The sequence below is a fragment of the Echinops telfairi genome, unplaced genomic scaffold (assembly GCF_000313985.2).
Source record: "Echinops telfairi isolate 266 unplaced genomic scaffold, ASM31398v2 ScPeMD7_5;HRSCAF=22, whole genome shotgun sequence".
Lineage (NCBI taxonomy): Eukaryota > Metazoa > Chordata > Mammalia > Afrosoricida > Tenrecidae > Echinops > Echinops telfairi.
In genome coordinates this window covers 11,092,359-11,103,217 of record NW_022103901.1, presented here as the reverse complement: position 1 = coordinate 11,103,217, position 10,859 = coordinate 11,092,359, and the positions used below count along the sequence as shown (strand labels likewise).

The 10,859-nt window shown below is 52.2% G+C and overlaps 1 protein-coding gene across 1 annotated transcript; it reads left to right on the top strand.

Moving 5' to 3' along the window:
- Positions 1-3,794: 3,794 nt before the first annotated feature.
- On the top strand, positions 3,795-10,853 carry IFT22 (intraflagellar transport 22). The gene is made up of 5 exons (XM_004705615.2): positions 3,795-3,868; positions 8,826-8,902; positions 9,044-9,130; positions 9,395-9,597; positions 10,605-10,853. Exons 1-5 carry the CDS (start codon positions 3,830-3,832, stop codon positions 10,751-10,753), a joined length of 555 nt encoding a protein of 184 aa, XP_004705672.1. The 5' UTR covers positions 3,795-3,829; the 3' UTR covers positions 10,754-10,853.
- The last annotated feature ends 6 nt before the right edge of the window (positions 10,854-10,859 follow it).

The following is a 10,859-nucleotide window of genomic DNA, read 5'->3' as shown; positions in this document are numbered from 1 at the left end:
ATGAGGGAGGGGGGAGCAGGGAGGGAGGGGGGAAATGAGGAGTTGATGCCAGGGGCTTAGGTGGAGAGCAAATGTTTTGAGAATGATGAGGGCAGTGAATGTATAAATGTGCTTTACACAATTGATGTATGTATGGATTGTGATGAGTTGTATGAGCCCCTAATAAAACGATTAAGAAAAAAAGAGCCCAACCCAATCCAACTCAAGTTTGTAAGTTCAATACTAGTCCATAAGTCCCTCTTCAGACTCACGAAGTCACACGCAATGATGCAGAAATCAGGAACATCACTGAGCAGTGGGTGCAAAGTCTTATGGATCCAATGGCTGTGGACGCATCTTCGGGGCTCACGCAGGTCTCTAGATGGCGTCAACAGGAAAGTGAAAGAGAGTGGGGTAGGTTCCCAGGGCCCTCCTTATGAGGAGGTCACACCCACAGGGAGGCACCATCAGGCTGTGACCTGATTGGCAGGTTGGACTCCACACCTCCCATAAGTGCACGCTGGTGTAAATCTAACTGCCATGTGGACTAAGAGTCAGCATCCTTTTGGGTTGCCTTCTCAGCCAATGTCAACCCCCCTCCTCTCGTCTTGAGAATTTAAGTCTATATTTTCCAGATTCCCTTGCAGTTAAGGAGTCCATGCACCCCAGTTCTAACCAATGAGCTATTGTTGGGAATCATTAGCTAGGGGTTTTAAGGAAACTCCTATTTTCCTGATAAGGGGGGTGTTATGGTAGCCCCTATCTTTTCTCTTCTCTTTTGTGACGATCTTGAAAGCAACTATTCATTGAAAGTTGAAGCCGTCATCACATCCAAGGGGTCAGCACAGGAAGGAAATAGAGGCCTTGCTCCTTGAGCAGTTTGTACCGTTCTTGAATGCCCATCTCTAAGAGAAGATGAACATTCCCCTGCTTAGGTCACTGGGGTGTAATCTCTATCACTCGCACCCAAAGGCAAGCCTGGCACAGGCTTCCCATCGCCCTTAGGACGAATCCCCAAAGGCGCACATCCTCTTCCAGCTGCACCTGGCCTTTCTCCCTCTGGTCTTTCTGCATCCGCATCACAAGTCCTTGGGGCCATTCCTTGAAGACGCCAGATTGATTTCTGTCTTACTCATAGCACGGGGGAGGGCCTCCGCACAATCCCCACGTGTGACCGAACTGTATTCCACGGAGGTTTTCATGGCTGATTTTTTCAAAAGCAGATCACCCAGCCTTTCTTCTGACATGCTTCGGGGTGGACTTAACCCACCAACCACTACCTAAAGTTGGGCTGCTAGCCACCAGGTCAGCAGTTCGAAACCACCAGCTGCTCTGTGGGAGAAAAATGAAGGTCTCTACTCCTGTAAAGATAGACAGTCTCGGAAAGCCCCAGGGACGTTCTACTCTGTCCTCCATTGTCACGATGAGTTGGAGTCAACTCCATGGCAGTGAACTTGGTTTGTTTTTGTAGTTTTAATACTTGAGAGTACATTATGTATTCACTTATTCATTTATATCTATCTATTCCATTGGAATCAAAGCAGCACAGGCATACACCCCCAGTATCTCAAAGAACGCCTGATATAAAGTAGGAATTTGCAAGATATTTTCATCAGCCCGTTAACTATCACATTCCGAAAGTGAGGATTCCTTCTTAGAGTTCACTCAGCATATCTTCATAATACAAAGACTCCGAGACTCCTACTCAAAGTGAACGATGAGATCATGGGCTTATCTTGGTGTTTGCTTTCATACTTGCATTGCTCACATAATTTGTATCCATACTCCTAGGATTCACCACCTTATCAAAAATGATAAGCTGGCTCCTGTAATTGTTAGATGTATATAACAATTGTTATATATTATATATATGATTGTTTTGTTTTATATATACACCTTAAAATTTTAGGTTATATATGTACTGCATGTTTATATGTAATACATAACATGTTTTTGTTTTTATATATGTAGAAATATAAACATTCCTGTATAATATCGATTTCTATGTACATATAAATTTCTATGTACATATAAAACATTTGCCAGGCCAGCCTTCTACACAGTATGTTCATCAGGTTGTGCAGCCATCCCCACGAGCCATTTCCAGATGACTGCACCACCGTGAACAGAAACTCGGAGCCCTCCCCCTCCCTCTCACTAATAAACTTTGTTGCAGTTTGTCGTTAGGTGTATGTGGGTCCAACCCACTCCGACTCTGTGTGTGACCGAATGAAACCCTTCCAGGTCCTGCACCGTCCGCACCATCGTTCCTATGCTTCCGGCCATGGGCGCGGCCACTAGAGTCTACCCGGTCTAGGTATTTCTTCTCAGGAGCCTGATGGTGTCGTGGGTTGTGGATTGGGCTACTGACTAACATCAAGGCCAGCAGGCAGACCCGGAAAGCTGAGGCTTTCTGCTCCTGTCCAGATCGACGAGGACTGCGGGTTGGAATTGGGGGATCTACAGCGCTTGTCCTCTTGTCTCTGGCTTATTTCACTCAGCCCAGTGTTTCCAGGTTCGTCCATGTGGAGGTATCCATCAGTATTTCATTTCTCTTTCTGGCTGAATAATATCCCCTTGTCTAAATATACCATATTTTTAATCCATTCAGGTGCTGATGGGCACTTGGGTTGCTTCCACCTGTTGGCTATGGTAACTAATGCTGCGATCAACAATGATGTACAAGTTGTGCTTTGTGTTCCTGCTTTCAGTTCCTGTGGGTAGATTCTTAGGATAGAGATCGCTAGGCCTGGGGTGATACTGTGTTTCACAATTTGTTGTTAATAGATGTTGGCTAAGTCCCGCCTCATGGCAGTCCTAAACAATGGCCAACCCTTGTTCTCTCTGAGCCCAGGATTGAAGCCAAGATATCAATCCAGCTCCTCAAAGGACTTCGTTGACATCGACCCTCCACTTTACCAAATGTCATGTCCTTTTCCAGGGACTGGGCAACATGTCCAAAGTAGAACTGCTCCATAGGGTTCCCAAGGCTGTCAGTCTTCAGGAAGCAGACTGCCATGTCTCCTGCAGGGGGCAAACCTCTGCACCTTAGCTATTGTGTTGCCAGGACTCCTTAAATGAGGCGAGAACCCACGATCCTCTTAGTCATATCTCCCCCCATACCAACCCCCTACACACACTTTTCTTTTGCAGTCAAATCTTTAAGGAGCAGACTGCCACATCCTTCGCCCTCAGAACAGAGCAGCTTGGGGGTCCCTTGCAGCCTGGCTCAAAACCCACTGTGCCACCAGGATTCCTTGCCCAAATGTCCTTTGTGTTAGGCGCCATGGAGTGGGTTCCGACCCAATGGGACCCTATGCACAACAGAACGAAACACTGCCGGGTCCAGCACCACCTTAGGTTTGAGCCCATGGTTGCAGCCATTGTGTCCATCCACCTGGTCGAACGAGGGTCTTCCTCTCCGCAGCCCCTCGACTTTCCCAAAGAGCCCCTTCTACATTACCAGATACCTAGGGCCCTGGTGGGTAGGGGTGACACAGGTCGGCGGTTCGAAACCAACAACAGCTGCAGTGGAAAGACCGGCTTTCTACCCCTGCGAAGAGTTAGTCTCGGAAACTCACAGTGACAGTTCTACCCTGCCCCATAGGGTCGGGCTTTGTCCCCTCTTGCCCGCTCCGCGCCCGCTGCCCTGCGGGGACGCGCCTTCCACCCCGAGCCCGAGCCAGCTCTCTGCGAGGCGCGGGCGAGGCGCGCCCGTCCCGTCGGCCCCTGCGGTCCGCGCCCGGTCGCCATGGAAACGGGAGCGCCAATCAGCGGCGCGGCTTCCGCTCCCCCGCGACCGCCCGGCGGCTCTACGTGCGTTCGCCAGGCCCGCCGGCCACGGACGGCGATGCTGAAGGCCAAGATCCTCTTCGTGGGACCCTGCGAGGTGAGGCCGGGGGCCCGGGGCCGCGGTGGCGATGGGGGTGGCGCCCGGAGCTGGGGAGCAGGGCGCGGTCTCGCGTTCTTGATGCTGCCTGGGAGACACCGCGGGGGCGGGGGCGGGGAGAGACAGGGACCCACTCCACCTGCGCCCGTCCGCGTGTGTCCCAGGCCCACCCAACGGTGAACCTGGCGCTTCCAGACCGGATCCCAGCCGGGGCCCCAAGGAGAAGGCTGGCGCGAACCCCGTGGGACTCGGGCCGCAAGGCCCAAGGCCAGTTAGGGGCACTCATCAGAGGCGGAGCCTGGGTGACCTGACCCTCCCCTCTGCGACCCCAGTTTGTCCCCCGGAGATGGAGGGCAAGCGCCCGAAAGTTGGTGGGGAAAGTGGAATTGGGAGAGAATGGAATTTCCCCACGAACGTTGCGAAGCGCCCTGAAGACAACGGGAATGAAGCAAGCCAATGGCTGCGTGCTGGCGATCCAGCACAGAAACAAACTCACTGCCAGCCGGCCCATTCTCCCTCGCCGCCACCAGGGAGGCCAGGAGAACTGCCCCTGTGGGTTTCCAAGGCTGCGGCCAATCCCAGCGCGCAAAGCTTCAGCTTTCTCCCTCAGAGCAGCTGGTGGTGACAAACTCACGGCCATCGCCGCCCTGCTGAGGCACAGCCCCCCTGCGGGACAAGCTGGAGCTGTGCCCCTGGGAGCTTCCAGGACCATGACGCTGTTGTTGTTGTTTTTAAGAACACAAAATATTTTTGTGTTACCTAATCATGCAACGCACAAGTGTGAACGATATCTACTCCCCTAAACTGTTCTCTCTGTTACATCCAAAAGACTGGTGAATCGAGAAGAATCCCTGCAGGGAGCATCCTGCATCAGTATTTCCATAGCTTATTCCAACCCATTTCTTCTTTTCTACTCGGAAACGTCTCCATTAGGTCGCTTGATGAGATAGGCCCAAAGTCAGCCCAACTTCCAGCCAATGTGGGGAGCCCGGCTGGGTTCAGCGCCATCCTGCTGACGTATGTTTCTCCAGGGACCACCACGCTTGACAGGATCAGAACGCCTCTTTTCCCCACGCTGGTGGTGTTAACGGGGATGAAGTGTACACGTGTATTCACACGTGTTTTCATACATGGATGAATACACACGTATCACAAACCGCCCTGGTGACACTGCCGGCCAGGCCTTGAGCTGCTGCTACCTGAAAGGTCAGGGGTTCAAGTCCACATGCCGCTCATAGGAGAGGAAGCTGACGGCTCCAGTAAAAACCTACAGTGTGGGAAACCCAACACAGGGTTTCTGTGAGCAGATCACTGGCTAGAAATGGGGTTTTGTTGTATATAGGGTGTGTTCATCTGGGTTAACTAGAGAAATAAATCCAGGGACAATCATATGTGTATAAGAAAGAGCTTTATATACAAGAGCAATTGAATCTTGAGAAAACATCCCAGCCCCGTCCAGATCAAGTCCCTAAGTCTGATATTAGCCCATATGTCCGATACCAATCTATAAATTCCTCTTCAGACTCACATAATGCATGCAATGGTGCCAAATGCAGGAAGATCACAGGCCTGTGGGTGGAGAGTCTTGTGGATCCAGTGGCGGTATAAACATCTCAGTAATGGCAAGGGTCTCCACGTGGCTCCTTCAGCACCACGGCTCTAGCAAGCTCCATGTGTCTTGTCCTCAGGAATATCTCCCAGGGAGTGAGCGTGTATCTCTCCTGCCTCCGGGGAGCTATTTATCTCTTTAACACCTCCAAATGAGATCATCAAGCTGTCACCTGATTGGCAGGCTAAACTCCATCCCTTCACTCTTAAGTCTCAAATTGACAACAGATGATATAACTACCACCTAGGCAGTGGTTCTCAACCTTCCTAATGCTGCGGCCCTTGAATACAGTTCTTCACGCTGTGGTGACCGCCCAACCATAAAATTATTTTCACTGCTACTTCATCACTGTCATTTTGCTACTGTGATGAATCTGGCGACCCCTGTGAAAGGGCCGTTTGACACACACACACCCCCAAAGGGGTCGTGACTCACAGGTTTAGAACCGCTGGCATAGGGTCACAGAGTTAGACTGGGCTGGGCAGCACCTAAAACAACAACATGCTAAATGTTTTAAAAAGAACTAGAAGTAGTAGATAAAGGTACTCACATTTCAGAAGCACCTGGAGGGCTTAAAACCCAGGTGGCTACCCTCCCTCCCCCTTTCCCTCCCTCCCTCCCCCACCCACCAGAATCTTCACACCTGGGTCTGGGGAGGGAATCAAGAGGTGACACTTGGAATTCGTGCCCTGCTGCTGCTGCTCCCGGGCCCCTATGGTGATGACCACTGTGAGAGATGGACAGACCACCACCTGTCCATTTCAATGGCCCTTCCAAGCAAAGACAGATGGGGAAGAAAGGCCTGGTGATCTTGACAATGAACCACTGGAAACGTTACAGACCACAAGGGAACCTTGTCTGGCTTGCATACTTTGGACCCATCAGCCTGGGACAGGGGGGGTGGGGGGGCCGCAGGCGGGGTAGCCGTCGCTAGAGGAGGGCCTCCTGCTTGGTGAAGTAGGGGGCCAACAGAGGCCTGGGAAGTCTCCAGTGAGCTAGACTGGCCACATTTGCTCAACGGCTGCAGTTTGTGATGGGGACACAGAGCCCGCAGGGTTTCATGTGACGCCGTGGTACACAGGCTGCTGTGAGTCAGCAACTGTGAAGAGCACAACAGGTGGCTAGGGGGAAAGACAGGGTTTTAACCTTGAGGTTGGGAAGGTCTTAAGCACGAGCCCCCCCAAAAGGAAGAAGCCGTCAAATAAATGACGGTGATGTTTCAATCCTGAGGAAAGCATCGGAAAGATCTAGTACAAAGAAGGAAGGAGTAGCTAGAGTACAGAATGAATCATTTTAACTCGGGAAAGCAAAGAAGGAACTCAATAGACAGGCAAGCCAAGGTTCTCCACAGGAGGAAAGGGAGCCCTTGCTCTCGGAGCAGCTAGCTGCACAGGCGTGACTGTCCACCTCCGGATCACTTCCTAAGTGTGGCATTACTTATCTCCTGTCAAGTTGCGAAGGGTGGAGTCTAACCTGTCAGTCTGGTCGCAGCCGGATGACCTCAATTTGGAGGCTCAAAGGAGATGAATAGCTAGCTCCCTGGAGGCCAGATACTCTCTCTGCTTCGACATTCTGCTGACAAGCCACATGGAGATACAATGATGCAGCCAGAGCCCTGGAGCCACATAGAGACCCACGCCAGTGCTGAGATGCTTCCACACCACTGGATCCACAAGACTTTCCACTCACTGGCCTGTAATCTTCCTGCATTCAGTTTCATTGCATGGCTGCATGAGTCTGAAGAATTTATGGACTAGTGTTGACATATGGGATAATATAGGCCGAATGGACTTGATCTGGACTGGGCTAGGATGTTTTCTTAGTGTACAATTGCTCTTTGATAGACAGTTCTCTCTTAGGTTGTACATGAACCGGACAAGAACAACTCCGTTTTTGGTAAGAAGGAAAACAGTTTACTAAAAGGGGACAGAAAGGAGAAAAAGAACCTGCGCAGGGACCAGCCAGGCTCAGATAAAACGAGGCCATCAGCTGGTCCCTGTGCTGACAGACTTAGGCTTTTATAGGGTTTCATCAAACAGTTGAGCTGTGCGACTGTGCAAGAAAGCTGGTACAGAAGCAGACTTTGCGGTTATGTGGTTTAGCACAGCTTCCTGGCACAAGGTAGTCTGTTGCCAGTTCTACGAACGAGGGGGCTATCTGGTTTTGCTAAGAATACCACAAGGCCTGTGGTTGCACCTTCGGTCTGGTGCAGAATGGCTGCTTACTATAAAATGGCTTTACTTAGACTACCTATTACATTTATATAAAATGGCTTTACTTAGACTAACTATTACATTTATATAAAATGGCTTTACTTAAGCTAACTATTACACTCACACCTATATGAGTGACTCTGGATTTGTTTCTCTAGTCAACCCAGACTAACACAGTAAGTGAGGAAGACAAAATGAAAACCTCTTACCTGGTTAAATCTCTGTCAGGGAGTTTCTATTCCAAACACCCAGACTCACTGCCATCAAGTCGATGCTGACTCATGGCGACCCTCTAGGACCGGGTAGAGCTGCCTCGGTGGGTTTCCAAGACCGGAACTGTTTATGAGAGTAGAAAGCTCAGTCTTTCTCCCTCAGAGAGACTGGTGGTTTCAAACCGCTGACCTTGCGGATCACCGTGCAACACTTAACCCCTGCACCACCAGGACTCTTCATGACATAACTCTTAGATGGAGCCTCTTGGGAGGGGAGCCGGATGACGGAGGGATGGTTTGGGTGGAGGTGAGCAGGAAGGTTTATTGTTATTGTCCTGGTGTCTTTTTGTCTAATAAGGTGCATGTCTTGTAAAACCTTCAGAGGCCAAACAGCCCTTCGGTGTGTGTGGCAATGTCAGCCAGCAGAAGTCCCAAGCTACACTGAGACTCAGTGTAGCCTCTGGCCCGCCCTTATCCTTGAGTGGCCCCCCTCCCTCTCTGGGACTTCATTTTGATGACAAACTGTGGGTTCTGGAAGCTGCAGAGAGGAGCAAGTACAAAGAGCCCCACGGCAGCTGTGGAATTGTTTGGGCTTTGTTTGTTTGTTTGTTTCCTAATGCTCGCTGATAAGTTGATGGAGAACCAGCCAGGGAAACCGAGGTGGGTCCAGTCACCTATAGCAGAGGCAAGCTTGGGATCCTGTGCCCACCACCCTCACTGCTTCCCACTCCAGGCTGTCCCCCACCACGCCCACACCGGAGCATGGCAGCAAGGTCCACCCATTCATAGCAGAGCCACCCCGGGGCAGCCGTGGTCTACACTCCATCAGAGCTGCTTCCAAGCCAGCTCCCCGGGAAAGGGGACTCCTTTCTCATGTTGTTCCCCCTGTCCACCCACGATCTTTGGTTCCCTCCCATTTTCAGAGCGGGAAAACGGTCCTGGCCAACTATCTCACCGAATCTTCTGACATCACTGAGTACAACCCCACCCAAGGAGTGAGGTGAGCCCTGACCAACCTGCCTCCCTCATGAGCCCCCACTTGTTACCCTCCTTCAGGGTGTGCTGTTGCCGTCCCACCCCACCCCACCCCCAAAATGGTGTTTTCTAAGTAGAGGCATGGCTGTGGTTTCTTCCTTCTCAGGATCCTGGAGTTTGAGAACCCCCATGTCTCTGGCAACAACAAGGGCGCCTGCGAATTTGAGCTGTGGGACTGTGGCGGTGACCCAAAGTAGGTCTGCGCTGGAGAGGGTGTGCGTCCGTCACCCCGTTTCAAAATCAGCTGCCCACCGGGCTCCCGGTTCCCAGGCCTAGCCCACTTCCCAACCCATAAATGGGATGCGAATTGTTCTCTGGGCTTTAGCTCCTGGGTCGTGGAGCAATTAGAGGTCATCCTCCCACTTTGATTACTGAGCTGTCCTTCCTTTAAAGTCCGCACTTGGAAACCAAATGATCTCAAGTGTTTTCCCCCCACCCCTCCCTCCGGCTCCTGAAGGTTCGAGTCCTGCTGGCCGGCGCTGATGAAGGACTCCCACGGCGTGGTGATCATCTTCAACGCCGACACGCCGAGCCACCTGAAGGAAGTCGAGATGTGGTACTCGTGCTTTGTCCAGCAGCAGCTCTTACAGGATGCCCAGTGTCTCCTAATTGCCCACCACAAGCCAGGCTCCGGAGGGGAGAGAGGACACCTGTCTTTACGTAAGGAGCCCGGAATTTCCCCTTTGCACCTTGGCTTTGCTGGAGCCCCGGGTTCTGCGCTGGGGCGCTACCCACGCAAGGTTGGCAGTTTGAAACCACCAGCCGCTGCTCAGCAGAACGACGGGACTTTTGACTCCGTAAGGAGGCACAGTCTCAGAAACCCACAGGGCCAGTTCCACCCTGTCTTGTAGGGGCGCCGTGAGTCGGCGCTGACTCACCGGCCGTGAGTTGGGTTAGTTTGGCCTCGGTTTTGAGCGTTGGATGGGTGTGTGTCTTTCTGTGTGTCTTTGGGAGACCCTCGGTTGTACAAATGGGCCAGCACTCGACTCCTAACTAAAAGGTTGGTAGTTCAAGTCCCCTCAGAGGCACCTCAGAAGAAAGTCCTGACAAACCCATGAAAATCTCGTGGCACACAGGCCTGCTTTGGCCCACTTAGGTCACTACCGAGTTGACCGGCCAGTGAGTGGCTGGGCACATACACCTTTGAAACCATCAGCTTCCCCCAGTTACTGAGACCCTACTGTGTGCTATGCATTGCCAGGGTGCAAGACCCTCTGAGACATCCAGGCCAGCAGGTAGGCCCTTGACAGGCAGGGGGACATGAAGATGGGACAGACCTGGCCTTGGCCACTAATTGGTAGGTGGGGACGCATGTTCCTGACTGACCTCCTCTCCGGAACAACCTCCCAATTCACATGTGGCCCTTACATTAGAGAGATGACAAAGTGAGCCCGGGGGACTGGAAACGGCCCAGAAACAAATTGAGAGCGAAAGAGCCTCTCTTCCTTTCTGGTTCAAGGGCCCGGCCCTGGAGGACCTGGACAAAGTTGGTAGCGGCTCCATCCTCTCATAAGGTGGTGCAACCTGGCTCAGGGCAGGCACCGCAGCCTTTGGTTGCGGGCATTATGAAAACCCCCCAACTTGGCTTCTCTACGTCTCTGGCCGCTGGGAGCTAGACACAGCCCCTCCTCACAAGCCCACCCACTGTGCCACTTCTCTCTCCCCAGCCTCACCCATGAACAAGCTGAAGCTGGTGCACTCCAATCTCGAGGAGGACCCTGAGGAGATCCGGCTGGAGTTCATCAAGTACCTGAAAAGCATCATCAACTCCGTGTCTGAGAGCAGGGACCGGGAGGAGATGTCCATCATCACCTGACGGCCCGTCTCTGGGGCGCTCCTGCATCCCACAGGAAGTGGGCGCCTTCCCAGCTCGTGATGTCTCCTTTCCCCTGTGCCCAGAGAAGACCTCCTCCTCCGCCGCC

Excerpts from the sequence above, each read along its gene's own strand:
- IFT22 (XM_004705615.2), top strand. The coding sequence starts at position 3,830 with ATGCTGAAGGCCAAGATCCTCTTCGTGGGACCCTGCGAG. Across the intron at positions 3,869-8,825 it reads TCTTCGTGGGACCCTGCGAG|AGCGGGAAAACGGTCCTGGC; the intron begins GTGAGGCCGGGG and ends TCCCATTTTCAG. Across the intron at positions 9,598-10,604 it reads GAGAGGACACCTGTCTTTAC|CCTCACCCATGAACAAGCTG; the intron begins GTAAGGAGCCCG and ends CTCTCTCCCCAG.